At 30.7% G+C, this 21,042-nt stretch overlaps 1 protein-coding gene across 2 annotated transcripts; it reads left to right on the forward strand.

The window, feature by feature from the left end:
- The first annotated feature begins 28 nt into the window (after window positions 1–28).
- Window positions 29–19,552, forward strand: LOC134725015 (uncharacterized). Of its 2 annotated transcripts, none has more exons than XM_063588470.1 (10): window positions 29–49; window positions 4,097–4,360; window positions 4,810–4,893; window positions 5,730–5,818; window positions 7,635–7,817; window positions 9,337–9,474; window positions 12,700–12,755; window positions 13,414–13,550; window positions 15,391–15,515; window positions 16,966–19,552. In XM_063588470.1, the coding sequence occupies exons 2-10, from the start codon at window positions 4,099–4,101 to the stop codon at window positions 17,137–17,139; spliced, it is 1,248 nt and encodes a 415-aa protein (XP_063444540.1). In that variant the 5' UTR covers window positions 29–49; window positions 4,097–4,098; the 3' UTR covers window positions 17,140–19,552. The 2 variants fall into 2 exon arrangements, with proteins under 2 accessions (XP_063444540.1, XP_063444539.1); XM_063588469.1 differs by having other exon boundaries at window positions 32–126.
- The last annotated feature ends 1,490 nt before the right edge of the window (window positions 19,553–21,042 follow it).

The raw sequence follows: 21,042 nt of genomic DNA on the forward strand, positions 1-21,042 counted from the left end.
AACACGAATAGAAGGGAAATAACTCTAAACAGACGATTTTATGCAACAGGTTGTGTCCTTGGACTTTGCTGGCTAAACATTAATCATTATTATTATGTGCACTGTCACAACCTAACTATATGACTGGTAGTTTTATATACTGTCAGACTTACTTTTCAACCTATGATATACAGCTTTAAATCGTTAGAAATGGAAATAAATAAAAAAAAAAAAAAAACAATGGTCAATACCATGATTCAATATTTTTTTCGGCATGATGATACTGTCATGATTGTCAATATTTGAAAATAACTATATAAAAAAATTACTTTTATTTTAAAAATTTGGAAACTCATTAATTGATTTGTTTCATTGAAGTAATATAAGCTCCCTTGATCGGCTAGTGTTTCATCACTGAAAATTTATGAAACGGGCAATTTTATTTGAAACTTACTACCTATTGTCATTATTAAACAATAGCATAGGCAGATCCAGGGCGGTGTTATGGGGGTTGGAACACCCCTTTCTTTTGGACGATCAATGCATTTGAATGGGAGCATTTAGTTGGAACTCCCTCTTTCTAAAATGGCTGGATCCGTTCATGAATAGAATACATATAATTAAATAGGGGTGACATCCTGAAAGATTTTCTAAACAACATTTAATAGAACAATTTCTACAGCGAAGAAAAAAATGACCATAAAGAAAATGTTAACTTCTGAATTTTAAGCTAAAGAGCATTAAACTTTTTATATATGGACCATAATTTGGTATTCGGCCTTTGGTTTCTTTTTGTATCCTTTTTTATAAGTTCTAAAATTTTAACTTTAATCTTGTGGGTTGTGTTGCTGTTAAAATAGTATGAATGGAACAATTGAGTTTTTCGAGAAAAAATTAATACATTTTGATTCACTGTTTACGTGACATGAAACCAAACGGGAAACCAATCTTTATTTTCTTTATTTTGCACAATATAATTCAAAAGGCATAAATAAACACCATTACTAGTGTTACTGGCTTCATGCTAATATTTAAAATCTATTTTCAATGTTATATTAAAGTTTTTTTTAAACCTGACAGGAAACCATAAGAAACCGAAAGCATTTTTTTAGTTTTATTTTATTGCAAAATCTGCTTAAAATAATCTGAACAGTAAACTTTTTCTTAAAATCCATCTTAAATGTAACAGTATTATAAAACTCCTAAATATGTGCTTGTTTTGAAAACAATTAGTACAGTTTATTCAGAATTTTCCATATTTTCTCCATTGATACAGGATACCATAAGCGTTGTATCTTGATGTTTAAGCAAAAAAAATGTATTTATATTTGGTTTTGATATTCCAGTTATATACAATTTATTCCAAATCATTGGCAATGTAACATTCTTTAAAATTCAAATCCAGTAAAGAAAAAAACTTTTTACTTGGAATTAAAATCTTTAAAATAGGCACAATGTGATACTTATGACCTGTACACCATCTACATGGTTTCCACATTTTAACCTACTTTAGTGGGCTAAAATCAATAAAGTTCTTCCTTTCAAGTCATGCATGGTAAAAGTTTACTTCTCCTTTGACAAGTTTATTGCGTTTCTGATACATGTTTGCAGAACATGAATAAAAAATATTAATTAAAAACTGTGACAGGATTCCAACTTTGTACATTCTAAGTGTAACGGTATATTAACATGTATTTGTTATTAAATTATATTTATTCACCTAAAATATCCAGTAATATTTACTGCTGAAGTTAAATCAATCCAACGAGCATTGGTACAATGATAAAAGACGTAATTTCGATTGATTTTTCCAAGGACTCTTCACGTCATTATCGGGAAACGAAGTGTGTTCTAACGTCTGTCAAATATGAAATCGATTTTGTCAAGTCATTGGGCTTATATTTTCACACAGGATTGTATGTAACATTATGCACATAGGAAAAATAACAGACCACCGGCGCAATCTCTTTGACAATTGTATTTTCCTCTTTTAAACAAGACGAAACAAGTCTACAGATTATGTTTGCTAACATCCCGTTGGAAACAAAAACAATGTTTAGACCTAGTATTTCGTACATCCGGCCGTAATGGCGTTATCACATGTTAGTCACGTGTTTCACGTATAACCGGAAATGGTTAGAACTTAAGGACAAAAACAATTTTAATAAATAACTGGACTTCTGTTTCGTGTGAAATGTAACGCATAACGACAACGTAATTTTCTTACTTAATTATTACGAAGATCAAAACAAGAATGTAAATCATCTCGGATTTACCTGTTTGAACATCTCGCGAGAGTTCATATTTGCATATTGTTTTTAAGAATTCTATTACAACAAAGCAGATAACATCATCTAAAAATTGCGTTACGAAATCGGACACATAAAGCACGCCACTGTTCTTACATCTGCTACATAAATACTTATAGTTCTCCGCATTTTCTTTTCACTATTCTTATTGGTCGATGTTCTTTGTTATTTGAAAGCAAAAGTTACGAATTTGCCGGTGACGATTATCTATAAATCAGTCAGCGTTATGCTCTTCGGAAGCAATAAGTAACGCGAGAAACGACACAAAAATACGGTTGTAGAATCTTTGAAATTCGTATATTTTAATTTTTTTTCTTGGGAAGAGTAGCATACACTTGTATGTTGATAAAAATAATGGCATCTTTAGATGTAGTTGCAACTTTTCTTACAGTAATTCACATTTTATCACTTTTCTATAGTTATAGGAAACGGAGCCCAATAGCAAATTATGGTCCATATATTGTAATATAAATTGGTATAATTTTCAATCGTTAGACAATTTTTCAAAGTTTTGATGGCTATTTACACAAGAAAATTTAAATGTGTATTACACTAGTAATTTTGGGGCCCTTTATAGCTTGTTGTTCGGTGTGAGCCAAGGCTCCGTGTTGAAGGCCGTACTTTAACCTATAATGGTTTAATTTTTAAATTGTTATTTGGATGGAGAGTTGTCTCATTGGCACTCACACCACATCTTCCTATATCTATAAATGTTTAGGAAAGTATTTATCTAAAAATCAAGAGATAAGGAGAAGTTCAAAAATAATGAATGCAAATTAGCCACAAGTATACATATTTTGAGTGGTATATGATTTTAAATGGTATATTTTAAAGATCTAAATTGTATTGTCTGGTTCTGTCCTGGCCTTTTATAGTATTTTTAATAGAACTAAACAATGTTGTTTTCTTCATTGTTCTTATATTGTTGTTTTCTATATTATATGTCTCTAATTTATGTCTAATCATATGTACTTGTATGTAATGTCATGAAAGCTCTTTCTAGTGCCCTTTAATTGGAAATAAATATTCTATTCTTAGGCTATTCTATTCTACATCAATGTCTGTATCCAGGCGTTCCAATTAATTTGCACTGATTTGTTCCCAGAAAAAATAGAATGGTGTTGATACTTGCCAAATGGTTATGATAAACTTAATATATAAGTAATTTTACCATTGAACTATTTCCATCACTGCATGTTACCAATAATAACTTAATAAAAAATCTGATACCTCTTTAATAGTGAACCAAACTTTATTTAAAGAACTTAAAACTGTACTTTATTTCTCAGGTTATTGTTCCAGTGTTGACCACTTTACTTTGAAAACTTATTGCACTTGTTGCTGACCTTGAAATAGTCTTAATCAGATTTGTAATAGGTGATTTTTAGCATTGATCTGTTACATTTGTGTTACAAACATAAATGAGTTTTATTTAACTTCATTAAACTAGTAAAAATTAAAAAAAAAAATGGTATCTTTTGTACATTGTACAGTCAATTATTTATTAATTTATGATAATGTTTATAGAGAGAAGGAACTTCCTACATGTATTAAAGATAATTTGCATTTCTCTTCCCAAGATTAATAATATGCCAAGAACTATTAAGAACTATATAAAAGCCTCAAGATTTTCAATATAAATAATTTTATAGCTTGGATTTAAAACAGATGAGTGCGGAGATTTAATTTTAATTAGATTGTCATTTTATAAACATATTTAGGATAAAATAGTATCCTCTTTAACCATAATTTTTTTTTTTATAGCTTTGTATCTTGAGTTTTATAATTACTAGTCATATATTTTGCAGGAATGAAAGTTTCAACTCTTTATAGAATTTTTCCTCTGGGAAGCAAACAGATTTTAAGATGTCCAAGAGAACTGTCAAAGTTTCCATTAAAAGTAAACAAATGTTTTTACAATGTTGCTTCCACACAACAAAATTCCCATTCTAAGGATTATGTCATTGACCTGAAAAGTGACACAGTAACAAAACCATCACCTGGAATGAGGAAAGCTATGGCTGAAGCCGAGGTTGGAGATGATGTGTATGGAGAAGATGAAACAATAAATGGTAGTTATTTAATTGATTTTTATATTGAATTAGGCCATAATAAAAAATAGGTTTGTTTGCCCAAATGTAACCTACCCCTAAACTAAAGAAATTTCTTTCTGTGTGCACTTTTGTCAGTCACAATCATAAAAATTATGTATTTTGTGCTGCAATTTCCTGATGGGCTTTTTAAATTGATTAATTCTGGTATGCAATAAGCCAAGATGTCTATTTATCATTTCTTCATTTAAGTTAGGTTAAGAATGCTGAATTTGCAGAATGGTTTTGCAAGACACTCATCATGCTCACGAGGTACCATTTTACAGTATCTTCTTCTTTTAGACAAGGAGATTGCAGTATAGTAGGATAAGAGAATTTATCAAAAATTATTTAGTGACAATACCAAATTTTTCTTTTGTAAAGGTAAAAACAAAAATATATCAAACAAAATGCTTTGGTTTCTTTTTCAGAATTGCAAAGAAGAATGGCAGATATGTTTGGAAAAGAAAAGGCTCTATTTGTACCAACTGGAACTATGGGGAATTTACTATCAAGTACATTTTTTCAGATATTTAAGAAACATTTAAAAAATATCAAAAGTTCCTTTCATCCGTTTTAAAAGACAAAAGAAATGCTCCTAGCATTTCATTATAAAAATCTTAAACAGAATCGAAGGCTTGAGGGAAAAAAATAGCTTTTTATGTTAGAAAAATCAAATAAAAAAATAACTCCAAGGAAAATGAAAAACAGGAGGTGCCTTATCAGAGAGAGAAAAGATGGTGGATGGTCTGAACTAAAGACTATAACAATATAACAAATAAGAAGATGTGGTATAACTGCCAAGGATACAACACTCTACAAGAGACAAAATGTCACAGAAATTAGTGACTATAGGGCATCTTACTGCCTTTAATAATGAGCAAAATTTATACCTTATATCTTCTTATAGATTCTGTCACATTCTATTGACAGTTTGCTCTAGCACTTATATCAGGTGCTGTCTCTTTCTCTAAAGTATAAGTATCTTACCCATTCTTGATGGTTTTAATGTGACTTTCAAGAAAAAAACCTCTGCTCTATCTAATTTACATTGTATGTTAACTGAGGTTGTCATTTATCCAAATTGATTTTTATTCAAAACATATATACATATATAGGTTGATAGATTATTCGAACATAGTAATAGTAATTTCCAATCTCAAAATTGTTTTGACACACAGATTTGATATTATATTTATTGTTATCAATTGGAGACAATGTAATTTTATGAATATAAGCTCTAGACTATTATATAAGGACTGCATCATAAGAACAAATAAATATTTTCCAGTAAAATGCCTTGAGAGTCTCTCAAATTAGCATTATTTAATACTTAATTTCTTTTTTTAAGTGTGTGTGCACTGCCCTTCAAGAGGAGAAGAAGCCATTCTAGGAAGTCGTAGCCATATATTTGTCCATGAACAAGGAGGCATTGCTTTTGTAAGAACTTTAAGAAGTATTTTGTTAATACTATCTTGTCTTTTTTACAAAATATTTTGTCATTTTTTATCAAATCTTTGAGCTTGCTTCATCATGTTTATAGTGAGAAATTAAATACTGTGAAAGCACTTTTATTCGTGGGGTACCAATTTTCGTGGTTTTCATGGATGACTTAATCCACAAATTTAAGTGTCCAACGAAATAAAACAACCATTGTCCAAATTAAGTCATGGAAAGATCCCCATAGGTAGGTTTGACTATTGGTATAACCTAGAGAAATATTGATTAATGCCAAATCTGGGAATACTTTAATAGCGGTCACAGAACTACAACCGCATGCAGGATTATACCCATTTAATCTTTAATAACCTAAACTGTTCAACTTTTGATATTTTTATTCTAATAAAAAATATTTTTGATCGACAAAAGTTAGATATCTGGTATTGATATGCCATGCAAGTATGATAAAGTGTTCATTTTTATATCCTCATAGTTCTCGTACATATGGGAAATAATAATTTCATGCTGGGCTTGATTTTGATAAGAATAATTTGACAATTCAAGATACGTTAAAAGCCTTTAGTTAAGTTTAAACATATTTATTTATAGTGGATTGGGAAACAAGTTTTGCAACTTATATTAATCCCTTTCCACTTTGCGGGTGCGAGTTCTGTCTTGTAGCAGCATTAGCCTACTCTTTTTCGAAATCTACAAGGGTGTCTTTTACGTGCAAGAGATATGGCTCTCTCTTAACACGGGTCAGCCATTTATCGTCCCCTTCCGACGGACTATCATCGTTTCCTCAAGACCATACTCGCAAATGGTGTCAAGGGAGAGCCGAAAATTGAGTTCCTGAAATTTTCATCCCAGACGGGAATCGAAAAGCCTTTGTTTATGTTACTGTTTTCTTTAGGTGACATGTTTATGGGCTAATTAACACATTTGATGGTCTTTAATCTGTTGATCACTTTATCATGGGTTAATAAGTGTTATCATTACGATTTACACGGGTCAATGTTTACTTTGCAATTTTCTTCAATCAAGACTATTTGTAACCTTCGTTTCTAAAGGCTTTAATTTTTCAATTATTTCTCTTTATTAGAAAACTAAAATCCACGAATTTAAAAACCCACAAGCATGTTGATATTGATCAAACAACGAAAATTGACACCCACGAATTAAAGTACTTTCACAGTAAAAGGGGATGTGAGATTGCAAATAAGACAACTATCAACCAAATATAGTATAGGATAGTTAATACTGTATAATACTTGTCGTATGTTTGGTAGTTTATCTATCTGCAAACCAATTAGAATCATATAAAATTGAGAATGGAAATTGGGAATGCGCTAATGTCTCTTAGTGGGTGCATGTCATGTATTTTAAACAAGAATTCAAAGAAAAATCTTCTGAGAAACAAACAAATTACAAAAAAATTGTTGTCATGCACTAGATACAGGGACCTTTTTGTATGCTGCACAAGATTTTCATGAAATTGGTATAACAAAAAAAAAATTGAAATATCTGCTTGCCAGTTCATGTAAACCAAACACTAACCAATACATCTGAACTCTGCAACTATGATCATTGTAATTATAAAGTTACAATGCCATCTTATACAGTTACAAGTATAGTAGCTATTGCAAGGTTTTGCTTTAATATGTATTGCATGAAAACTTACAGGAAAATTCTAAAATGGAAACCAAATTCAAATACAATGTACTATAATCATTCCTTACCGTAATTATGTAACAATTCATGACAAATTTTGTGTGATTATTTCAGAGTTGATCTACAAAGTATTCCTATATGTTAGATTGCAGGAGTGTTGGCGTCATTGATAGAAAACAACCCAGATGGTACTTTTGATATAGAAGTAATGAAACAGAGAATGAGACAAATTGATGATCCTCATTTCCCGTACACAAGAGTCGTATGTTTAGAGAATACACACAATTTCTGTGGAGGAAAAGTTGTACCATTGTCCTTTATGGAGGAGGTCAGTTTATTAGACAAGTTCTGTGGAATTTAAGGGAGTTCGCTTCTCAGCTTCAAAATAATTAACTTTTCAAAACACTAGTTTATATTGATAGGGGATTAAAAAAAGGAATCCAAAGAGCAAAAAAAAAATATAGGTCACCATGCTTATTTTCGAGATATTAGCTATTGAAATTTTGGCGGGAAATTATTCTCTCTTGACTTTTCATAGCTTTATCATTAACAAGTTGAAGTTCTCAAAAACTGTTAAAAAGTAATTAAAATTTTATAAGAATTTCACAGATGGCTTATCATTATACATGTTAAAGTTTTACAAAAAGAAAAATGGGGGTCACCGGGCAATTTTTTCAAGGCATTGAAATAGATAAAACCAGAGAATTCTGAAAATCTGACAAAAAATCCAAAACATGACAAGCCAGCTTCCTTAAGATAGAGACTTTTTTTTTTTATTTGTCACAACAAAGTTAGAGGGACTGTTGTGTTTTAAATTCTATGTGAATTTTGGCAGTCTATTTCCAGAATCTGCTAATTACTTCAAGCTATGAAATATTTTATTGGCAAACTGATTCCTGATAACCTTGAACTGATAAGGTCATTGTGTCTGTTTGACATTTTCTAATATACATCTTCATATTTATGTACATTTTAAATCCTTCCTACTGAAATAGATTTATCTTTTTAAAGTTTATTTCTTAACGTGATAACATGGATTGTATGCCAAACAAGTACATAATTGATGTAATATGAACTCCGTCTACAACCAAGTACTTTAAAGGAATATAACAATTGGAATCAAGTCTATATAGATGCATATACGATATGTTGAAATTATTTAAACATATATATTCAAAATGCATCTCTATATGCATATTTCATATAGCAGTGACTTACAATTTTTAGATAGTACAGATTTCAGATAGTAAGTGACTTGGTTTTCAGATAGTGAGTGACTTACACATTTCAGATAGTATTAAAGTGATTTAGTTTTCAGATAGTGTGTGACTTACAGTTTTCAGATAGTGAGTGACTTACAGTTTTCAGATAGTGAGTGACTTACAGTTTTCAGATAGTGAGTGACTTACAGTTTTCAGATAGTGAGTGACTTACAGATTTCAGATAGTATTAAAGTGATTTAGTTTTCAGATAGTGGGTGACTTACAGATTTCAGATAGTATTAAAGTGATTTAGTTTTCAGATAGTGGGTGACTTACAGATTTCAGATAGTAAGTGACTTCTTTTTCAGATAGTGTGTGACTTACATATTTCAGAAAGCAAGTGACTAAGTTTTCAGATAGTAAGTGACTTACATATTTCAGATAGTGACTTAGTTTTCAGATAGTGGACTCACAAACTTGACTTTAACACTCACAATTCGAACAGAACATTGACTTTAACAGTGCTTATTTGTTTTCAAAGGGGGGTTTCTCCGAACCCCCTGAACCCCCTGGCTACAGGTATGAGTTTTCAAATCAAATTTTTATGTTGAATATTGTACAATTCACATTATTTCATTCTTTCAGGTATACAATATAGCTAAAAGTGCTAATGTAAATGTACATTTAGATGGAGCTAGAGTATTGAATGCTGCTACAGCTTTGAATGTTCCTGTCAAAGATATACTCAAATATACAGATACTGTCAACATGTGTTTTTCAAAGGTACACATCAACAGAATTTTTTGCGTGTTTGCCTGGTCTTTTATCTTATCAGGTATTAAAGGTTCATTCCATTTAAAAGGATATTGAAGGGTTTGAAAGGACTTTTAAAAAATTCACCAGCAATCAACATTCTTTGTTTTAGTTATTCTGCAAACATCATATGACATACAACCAAAACGAACCACAACAAACATATGTAAGTGCCAGTCTTTGAAAGGATAATTTAAAAAAAAGGTACATGTATCATCAAAACATGTTGAAAAAATCCTACCAACCTACCCATCCTATACTGAACGACTTTAGAAAATAAAGGCAACAGTAGTATACCGCTGTTCAAAACTCATAAATCCATGGACAAAAAACAAAATCGGGGTAACAAACTAAAACCGAGGGAAACGCATTAAATATAAGAGGAGAACAACAACACAACACCGAAACGGACCAAGCAACAGACAAAACACCACTAGAATAACAAACGCAACACTAATTTTTTTTTAATTTTTTTACCAAATCTTGTTTGATTCTCTCATAACTTCTTTTCATGCTTATCATACTTCTTTTTCCATACAAAAACATAAAAATCTGACTTACCTGTTGTTATAGAACAAACCGAATTTTTGAAGTCGCACGAATTTCTTGAAGCGAAATTTTGGACCCATGAAAGATTGTTACAGGTTTTTTTGGCTTTGTGAAACAGTTCTTTCAATCCTTTGCCTCACTTAATTTAGTTTAAAAATGTTGCATCTCCATTTTGTCAAGACTGAGAAATAAAAAACTGAATTAGCCCTTAAGAATACTGCAAACATGAAAACATAAACGTGCTGCAACCATACTTTATGACTTCAGAAACTCATCTTACTGTCCTTCCGAAAACGATACAAGTAGACAAGATTTGTTGCTGGCCATCATTAAACAGATCAACGTGAATTGACAATGAAACGTCAACAGAATTTGAATACGCAAAGTCATTTGCAAGACATGTTTACGGCCTCAACGTCAACTGCTAATCAAATTGCCCAGTGCCATTGAGTGCAGATGAATGCCATAAATGTTTCCCATCATCTAAATTGCCAAAGAATGGACTGAAGGAAAACCTTTTAAGCCCTCAAGTTCCAACCGCATAACTGCCAAAACCAATTAATGGGTTGAACAAATGCAAAATCAGAAGGTGTAACTAAAACAGAACAAAAACATGTCAGACAGAATTTGTTGACCTTTCTGACAATCATTTTGACCTTTGTAACAGACAGTCATTGCTTTTGACGGTGACACATTCATTAAAAAATAACACACAAATAATCTAGTGTTGTGTTTCTAAAGTCGGTCAGTATATTTTGAAGTTACCATCATCCTGATTAAGAAATGGTAGGCCTTTAATTTTTGCATGTCTGGTAATTAGAACAATCTCTAGATAACTTTTGGTGAGAATGATAGCAAATTACAGAATTAGTTCCCCTTAATTGTTAATTTTTAGTGCATTTCAATTTATAACCAAATTATAATTTGAACTAGCAGAACAGGAAAAGGAAACAAATGTAATATTTGTGTACTATTATACATTTGAACTTAAATTAATGTCAACTTCACTGTGCTTAAACGGCCGTGGGTAACTTAAGTTACCCACAGCCCAAGATGGCGGACTCTAAACTCTTTGAGATGATAGTTGATACGAAATCTACTTTTTGCAACGTTTTTCATGATCTATGTAAATATTGATAGGACTTTTGAATAAAGAAATCACTTACCATCACTGCAAATTTGTTAATTTTGACTTCACTTTAGCACAATGCCAACTTTTAAAAAATGCATAAGATGTCCGTAACTTATAAGTAAAAAATAATCAGACTGTCCGTAACTTTATTTTCGGATGTGGGTAACTTTTTTTCAAAATTGTAAGATTAACAATTTCAACACGTAAAGGACAATAAACACTATCAAACCCCTTAATTATTACATAGATTTATACAATAACGATATGCTTTAAACCAAACAAGAGAAAAAGGCAAACCAGAGTGTCATGGATTTTCCGTTAAATTTTAAAAAATTATTCCCGGGATAAAACGGGATCTTACGGTACGGCGAAATATCTAACATTCTTCTAGCTGTATAGATTGTTCACTGATGACGGTGTAGCCACGGGAAAAATGAGACCTTTCCCTTAAATGATTTCTGAATTGTTAGCCAAAAATAGTATGGTCTCTTCACTATATCTAGTGTGATGTGTTGTTGATGAGAAAAAAATGGCAATATCTAGGAATAGATGAAAGGCTATATTGTTAAACAGGTGTCAGTTTATTATACTAGCAATAAAAGTAGATTTAAAATCTTCTAAAAGTTTCATTGACCTCAGGGATTCAATAAGATCCAGTATCAAATCATACATATCTTTTTTAGAGGTTTGGACTGATTCGTCTATGTATTTCTGCTAAGGATTGACCTCCGAACTTGTTCTCCTTAGGTGATTTTCATATTGCCATTCCATAAAGGACTTCCCGTTTGAATATTCCTAGGAGTTCGGTATTTTTGTTATTTGTCATTTCTTTTTTTATAATTGCATCTACGAATAAAAATGATCAAAGATTCTTTGAAAGTTACTGACATCATGCTAAAATTACGGACATCCCTATTGGTATAAGGAAAAAAGTTACGGACAAGTTGTTTTGAAGTTACTGACATCATAAGTGTTTTGGAAAATCGCGCTGTAATCGTTTATTTTGTAGTAACAAACCACGTTTTACATTGCAGAGTTTCCCTAAAAGATTTATATAACTTTTTAATTACTGAACTTTTCTTTTGTAATCATGGTATTGCAATTATATAGGAGCAAACTTCCTAACCGAAGCCAGGCGGCTCCATCTTGGGCTGTGAGTAACTTAAGTTACCCACGGCCGTTTAAGCACAGTGAACTTGATGTGTTTTTATTTGTCATGTTTTCTTCACTGCCAGACTCTTAGGCTGATTGGTACAAATATAACTTCTCAACTAACCCACCAACATCCTTTTTAATGAAATAGCCCTAATTAAGATTCTTGTCACTTGTCTGGCTTGGGTTAATTTTGTTCTTCTGGTTAAAAGGTAAAGAAAAATAAAGAATGTTGGAAAACATGTTTAAAAGAAACTATAGCAAAGTTGAATATTCTTTTACAGAACTTTTTACATGTTTCTTTTCAGATTGACCATCTATAATTGTGTTTCCTGAAAGGATTTTGTCTAATTCTATTTCAGGGATTATCGGCACCATTTGGTTCTGTTATTGCAGGAACAGAAGAGTTTGTTGATAAGTAAGTAGATTGTTTATACTTTACTGTTTGTTTGAACATCTGAATATTCATCATTATGATAGAATTCATTAGGTTAGAAATACACTAAAGCCCAGAATCTTAGTTTAAACAGTATTTATTAATGAAAAATTAAAAGATATATATTCCAATGTTACATAACGTTCAAATATGGGATTCGGAAACAAGTTTGGAAAAACTTTTATAAATCCGTCTCCCTAAGACTAATATTTGTTCTATTTGGCAGTTTTAATTTTTAGCTAGCTTAATGATTTAATCATCATTTCCAGAGCAGTCTGATTTGTCAGATTTGCACAGGAAGTGAGAAAGAATGTATATGGAGGAAAGGGCACTGTACAATATGCACCAAAACCTTTTCAAGTACTTGTCAGAAGACCAATAGTCCACCATTTTTCTTATTTATGTCGAAACAAAGTTTTGCAAGTACTGGCACGTCCATGTAAAATGTTTGGGCATTGTACTTGTGGCTAATAGTGCAGGCTGAGGGCATGAAAGAAAATATTGAATTTTATGATTAATTGTATCTATTGTAATAGATACTTCTCTGTGTTCAAGTTAAGGGCACATTCACAAATTGATAAATCATGAGTTGACATTGAATTGAAAATAATTACCTATAACTTTGTTTATATTATTTTAGAGCTAGACGATTACGTAAAGCTTTAGGCGGTGGTATTAGACAGGGAGGTATACTGGCTGCTGCTGCTATGTATGCTTTAGATAATGTACTTCCAAGGCTGCATCTGGACCATGAACATGCCAAAGAATTATCAACAGGTACAAATTAGTAAAGAAAGTGCATATACATTGTTAATACAATTTGGTCGTTAGACCCGCTAACTTCTATATATCATATATATCAGGCCAAAAAAAAATGAATTCATTAAGTTAAAAGAACTGGTCTCAACAATATTTTTAGTTTTTCCTCTTTTTATCAAGTATTGTATTAGTATTGTATAAGGTATGACCCAATTGTATTATAGATATATCTTGTATCCTGTTTTGAGATATTTTATTTTTTTTCAAATTTGATTGTCTTTTTCAAGAGAACTTTTTTTTTAAAGGAAAAATGGAATAACAGAATGGAGATAAAAAAGTATTCTGGAAAGATGCATATAAATTCTATGTATCACCAAATATTCAAGAAAAAATTAGAATGAAAGTGTCAAAAACTGCTGTATCATATTTATGTATCAGAATTCCCATTGGATTGTGAGATAAGTCTTTCATAATTCACACTGGATTAATAGACTGCTTTGGCATATAAAAAAAAGAAAAGTTTTGATTTTTCACTAATACACGTTTATTGTAGCAGATAGTCTGCAAATGTCTTTCTCTTTGTCCAAAATCCTCAGTAAGATCATTTGTCTGAAATTTTCTTATACATTGTTTGTCATTGTGTGTACCCTGTTATAATCCCTACTGTACTTTGATTTTGAAATCTATTTTGATTTGACAATTCTTGTTGCCATTTTGACCATTTTTGGTTTATTGTAGCAAAATGATGTCGTTTTAAATAATGGTGAGATATGCACAGTAGAATGAATATGTGTGTTAATAATGTCAGTAGGTACACATAGTTTTTTTTTTAACCAAATGACAATATATTTGTGTATAATGTATATGCCTTAGTTGTGTCAAATGCTTTTATAATATATGCTTTAGGATGTTAGCTCAAAATTGACAGTGTTGATACTTCATTTCAGTTTACAGAAAACTGACAATAAATCAGGTTCATAGATAGAGAATGTATTGTTAATGTCAAAGCAATATCAATAACCTCAGTGATTCTCAACAGCCCGGGTGGATTTTGCTTTTTCCACCAACCCACCTGTGCCCACTCCAGCTATAATCCCTTTTTTTGTAAAAATATTGATTACAATTGCTTATCTGCTTTTTTTCAATTGATTGTACTTGCAAGTCTTGATTAAACAAAAGAAATTGCATGCCCACTCCTATGGGTGGGCAGAGTGGACAAGCTACAAATTTTGCCCACCCGGTGCCCATTCCCACTGTGGACAGGTGGACAAAGCAAAATCCACATGAGCTGTAGTGATATCGAGAGTCAACATCCTTTTGATGATTAACTTTTATGAACATGTAGTTTTTTTGTACATGCAAATCATATTTGATTTTAAGCAGATATATAAATTTGCTTTTATGTAAAAAGGCACTTGATATTATTTTCATATTATAGATATAGTTTGTTTGCTTCACATTTTATTTTAATGCTTCTGTAGCTGATTCATATTTTACCAAATTATTAAAATTAATACATGTCCACATACAAATGACATATTGAACATTTATTCTGAACTTTGTGTTATGATATATGTATAAAAGTCGAAAGATTTATTATCTTTTACTGCAGATAAAATTGGTATAAGTAATATGTATGACAAAATTCTTAACAATACCATTGATGCTCAGTTGATTTTCTCATTGTTTATTTTAATGAATAAAATTGATAGTGGCCTTTTAATATCTTCTGAGGATATTTTCAAGATGATGATAGAAAATGAAAATTGTTTTTCAACTAATTAAATGAAAATTTTTCTCTAACAGTTGTTATAATGCATTATGTTATTCATAATCATGGTTTGAATTGACTTTTCAGGTATTATGGCAAGTCACAACAACCTAGTTAATATAGACCTCAGTGGAGTTCATACAAATATTGTCTTTATAACTATGCTAAAAGACAATGTTCCTTCACAGATTTTACATGATAGGCTTCTGCAGGTACAACTTTTGTCACCTTTAATATTTACATGTTTGCTCACTCTTTTGGTGTCAATTTGACAGCTCATTTCTACTAATCATAATGATATACGAATTTTGTAAGGGAACTTCAGAGTTAAAAAATTACAAGTAAAATCAATTGTAAGTCACGAACAATCCAGTATATTTAATAGTAAGATTTTCTGTGGAAATAGTCACAGATGTACAACCAATTGTTAATAGGGTAGATTTGTTTTCTCCACAACAATAATTCCCATTAAATATTGAAGTGGTTAAATATGTATTCTCCCTCTTAATGAGAAGGAGTAGCCTGTTCTGTTATGTGAACATAAAATTGATATTGTATTACTAAGTAAATATTTTGTAAAAAAATAAAAGTAAAAACTTCAATTTCAATTTCAACAAAGATTTATTATGAAATTCTAATTCATTTTTTATACGACCGCAAAATTTGAAATTTTTTTCGTCGTATATTACTATCACGTTGGCGGCGGCGTCCGAATACTTTTAGTTTTCGCACTCTAACTTTAGTAAAAGTGAATAGAAATCTATGAAATTTTAACACAAGGTTTATGACCACAAAAGGAAGGTTGGTAATGATTTTGGGAGTTTTGGTCCCAACATTTTAGGAATTAGGGGCTAAAAAGGGCCAAAATAAGCATTTTCTTGGTTTTCGCACTATAACTTTAGTTTAAGTTAATAGAAATCTATGAAATTTTGACACAAGGTTTATGACCACAAAAGAAAGGTTGGGATTGATTTTGGGAGTTTTGGTTTCAACAGTTTAGGAATTAGGGGCCAAAAAAGGGCCCAAATAAGCATTATTCTTGGTTTTCGCACAATAACTTTATTCTTTACAATAGCAAGATTTTTTTTAATTGGAGTTACCTTTCTTCGTCCAGAATCAACTTAAATCTTTGTTGTATACAATATACAATGTATATTCACTTTTTACTAACAACTGATAAATTAAAATAATCTTTACCATTCAGTGATAACAAGCAGTTTTTTTACATCTTAATATTTTATGATGTATTTAAATGAGTAGTTATTGTTGCAAACTCCATTAGAAATTTTAATTGAGATTAGTTTTTGGAATAAGGGAAAGGGGGATGTGATTAAAAAAAATGGGTTCAATTTTTCTCATTTGAAATTTCATAAATAAAAAGAAAATTTCTTCAAACATTTTTTTGAGAGGATTAATATTCAACAGCATAGTGAATTGCTCTAAGAGAAAACAAAAAATTTAAGTTCTTTAGAACACATTCATTCTGTGTCAGAAACCTATGCTGTGTCAACTATTTAATCACAATCCAAATTTAGAGCTGAATCCAGCTTGAATGTTGTGTCCATACTTGCCCCAACCGTTCAGGGTTCAACCTCTGCGGTCGTATAAAGCTACGCCCTGCGGAGCATCTGGTTACCGTATTTCTTTGTTTGGTTATTTCAGATAACAGAAGAAGAGAAAAAAGAATTAGGAGATGTTGTTATTATAAAGACAGTTGTTTACAGTGATAAACTTTTAAGATTTGTCCTGCATAATGATGTTTCATCTGATGATGTACAGCTAGCTAAGAAAAAGTTCCAATTCATATTACAAGAAATTGCAGAACAGATGAAATAATCATACAGGAGAAAAGTTCAGGGGCATTCTTTTGTGTTTGTTTAGGAAAGCATGTCAATATATATATGTTTTTTAAGGAAGATTATTTTTAAACTCATTCACTGAATATTATCAAAAATCTTTTGGACATGCACTTTCAAAAGTAAAAAATGCAAAAGTTTCTATAAACTTATATCCGGTTTGCCTCATTGGCAATCATACCACACTTTCTAATTTAAAACAAAAATTGAAAGTACTTTAGAAATGTTTAGGACTTTGCAGTTTTCTTAAAGTTGCTAATTTCAAAGACAATTGGAACTTGTTTTTATCAAAGAAACGGAGAATAATTTTTTAGTATTTTATGCCATCCAGAAATTGGTTGTGAATAGTTCATTTCCCAATTACCGATTTGATTCTGTAATTACCCACTTTTTATACAAATTACTTCCCTTTGTCAATTATAGACTGGTTCCATATTGGACAAAATTAGCTTTTGCCAATGCAAAGTATGATGAGTTGAAAGGGATGTATCGGCGGTTTAACTAATTTTTCACATAAAAAAAATAATTTTTGATGTCAAAAGTATTTAGTTTAACAACAAATTAATGTAATTAAAAGATTTGACAGCCTTAAATATTTCTCACATTATGCACAGGTAAATTGCTTGTTCTGCTAGCTCTCCATTATAAATGAAAATTAATGTCCATCATAAGGGAGACAACTGAAAGAGGGATCTCTAATTACAGGGTCAAATGTGAGAATTGGCAAATAGCCTATTGTTGATGAATTTTTAATTATAACTTATATAGGGCATGGTATAATGTATGTGTTATGAATCATTTATTACTTTGAAAGTGGCTTTAAGGACATTTATTTGTAATTTTTGTTTTTGTAGAAATTTACACTTATTTGATATATTATAGAACTGTTATCCATTTGGAATATTATATAGAACTTTTTTTTCCTTATTTTTAAATTTAATCAGATAGAAAAAATATTAAACAGATTGTAAGGATTCTTTGTTAAAGTAAACATAATATTTAGTCCCATTATGTTATGAATGACCAAGAAGTAAAAGTGTACATAGAACAATATTAGCTTCAAATTTACCAAATTTTCCTATAAATTTGATGTAGAAAATACTTTTTAAACGTTTTTGACCAGTGATAGATCCGTGTTTTACTTGCTTGGATACTGATAATTAATAACTATATTTTTTTTACTATTTTCTATTCTCAAAACTACATCTATACATTTATGCTACAAATCTACAACTCTCAGTTTATGGCTACACTTGCTGTTCTTATCTATAGTCATGAATATGTATTATCTATATAGGTGTGTCAAAATCGTATCATATGCAATAATGACCATGCAGCCAGTACACACTGTAACGATTTCATTAACCAGTATTAAAAAGATAAATATAACACCAGTGATGACAAAGTTCAAACACAGGTACCATACTCAATACTTTCATTTATACAAATTGATCATGAAAAATGTTTTTGTATTTTGTCATTTATTCTGTACCTACAGCTAAGGGCTATTCCAGAAAAAAATGTATGGGGGGTTGGAAGGCACATTGTATTAATAATACATGGGTGATGGGTATCAGAGCAACTTTTCACACTATAATTCTCAATTACAATTGTCTGGGTGGAGGGTGCTGACAAAAACTGCCTTCCAACCCCCTACATTTTTTTCTGGAATAGCTCTAAGATAAAGTTCTTTTACACAGACAGCAAAATTAGACGCTAAATGCAAAATGTAGAACTCTTTTTGGTTCTTTTGTTGTCGAGATATTATTGTATTTGTTATACATGTTTTTATCTCAGGAAAAAAAGTTAATTGAAGATTTACATTTTATCTAGTCATTTTAGAATGTCTCATATTACAAAAGTGTTGTTTTTTTTAATCTTCAGTATCATTTTTACAAATGTTTTAAATATTTATATATACCTTTTCTAAATCATTCAATCAGCATTAATATATACTGTAAATTCAGAAATTATTGGGATGTTATTAGTATTTCAAAAATGCGACAGGGATATAATCGCAATAATTTAAACTTACATTTTGATTTTTTAAACAAAAATTTTCACAATATTGCAAAAATTCAAATCTTATTTCATTCTCAATTGACAAAATCACAATAATAAATGCATGCAATAATTTCTGAATTTAACAGTATTTCATATCAAGATATTTGCAGAATGGATAAACAGATCTGTATTATTACTGAAAATTCCAATTTAAAAGTGGTGAACCAACACCTGAGGTAGTAATTCTGCGGTTGGGTAATAGCGGGTGGATACCATGTGGTATTCACAGTTGTCTTTCACTATAAAAGCAAATAAACGATATTAAAGACAACAACACCCATCAGTTACCGCATGGTGATTAATTTATTATGGTCAACATGTTTCGCCAACAAGCGTAGCGTCTTCAGGACAATTACAATAATGAAAAATTAAATTAAATTTTTCATTATTGTAATTGTCCTGAAGACGCCACGCTTGTTGGCGAAACATGTTGACCATAATAAATTAATCACCATGCGGTAATTGATGGGTGTTGTTGTCTTTAATATAGATTATTACTGAAAATGTAAAATATTAATATTATTGATCTGTTCTTAAAGTACCTATGAATAAAATTATATTTAGTATATATCTATTTTTTTTATAACATTGACAATTTCAGTCCATGTTTACCTTATTACAGTTCCAGGTATGCTAAGGGTTTAGTGCTCACAAACATGTTTTACACCGCCACATTCTTTAATTGCCTGTAGGCGGTAGTTCATAAATTGTTATGGTATAAAATTTGACTGTTAGATTTCTCATTTGAATTGCTTAGTCCATTCTGGTTTTTTTCTCATTGTTGAAGGCTGTACTGTGACCTATAATTGCTTACCAACCACTTTATTTGGTTTTTGATGGTTACTGAAGTTTTTGCATTCTGCTTCAAGCTTATATTAAGAGGTTTGATTAAAGTTTACTTTCTGAGCCCAAAGTGAGGAATTTATTATAAAACAGGGGTAAGCTAAATAAATATCTAGAAGGTGTTTTAGAAATAGACCATAGTTGATGAGCTTCCCCGTTGTGTAACAGGATTTATCTCTCCTGAGATTTAAACACCTTGAGATTCAGATTGAATTGTATCCCTTTGATAACAGCCAGTTCCAAGCACGATTATTTGTTTGGTGATTTTTTAATGATTAATAATAGTTAGTTTAAACATATTTGTTTATAGTGGATTGGGAAACAAGTTTTTAAACGACTGCAAATTTTGAAAAAATTTTCGTCGTATATTGCTATCACGTTGGCGTCGTCGTCCGAATACTTTTAGTTTTCGCACTCTAACTTTAGTAAAAGTGAATAGAAATCTATGAAATTTTAACACAAGGTTTATGACCATAAAAAGAAGGCTGGTATTGATTTTGGGAGTTTTGGTCCCAACATTTTAGGAATTAGGGGCCAAAAAGGGCCCAAATAAGCATTTTCTTGGTTTTCGCACTATAACTTTAGTTTAAGTTAATAGAAATCTATGAAATTTTGACACAAGGTTTATAACCACAAAATAAAGGTTGGGATTGATTTTGGGAGTTTTATTTTCAACAGTTTAGGAATTAGGGGCCAAAAAAGGGCCCAAATAAGCATTATTCTTGGTTTTCGCACAATAACTTTAGTTAAAGTAAATAGAAATCAATGAAATTTAAACACAATGTTTATGACCACAAAAGGAAGGTTGGTATTGATTTTGGGAGTTTCGGTCCCAACAGTTTAGGAATTAGGGGCCAAAAAGGGACCCAAATAAGCATTTTTCTTGGTTTTCGCACCATAGCGTTAGTATAAGTAAATAGAAATCTATGAAATTTAAACACAAGGTTTATGACTATAAAAGGAAGGTTGGTATTGA

This window comes from Mytilus trossulus, chromosome 7 (assembly GCF_036588685.1).
Source record: "Mytilus trossulus isolate FHL-02 chromosome 7, PNRI_Mtr1.1.1.hap1, whole genome shotgun sequence".
Classification (NCBI taxonomy): domain Eukaryota; kingdom Metazoa; phylum Mollusca; class Bivalvia; order Mytilida; family Mytilidae; genus Mytilus; species Mytilus trossulus.

Coding starts and splice junctions, on each gene's coding strand:
- LOC134725015 (XM_063588469.1), top strand. Junction 7,818..9,336: donor CATTGTCCTTTATGGAGGAG/GTCAGTTTATTA, acceptor TCATTCTTTCAG/GTATACAATATAGCTAAAAG. Junction 15,516..16,965: donor TACATGATAGGCTTCTGCAG/GTACAACTTTTG, acceptor TGGTTATTTCAG/ATAACAGAAGAAGAGAAAAA.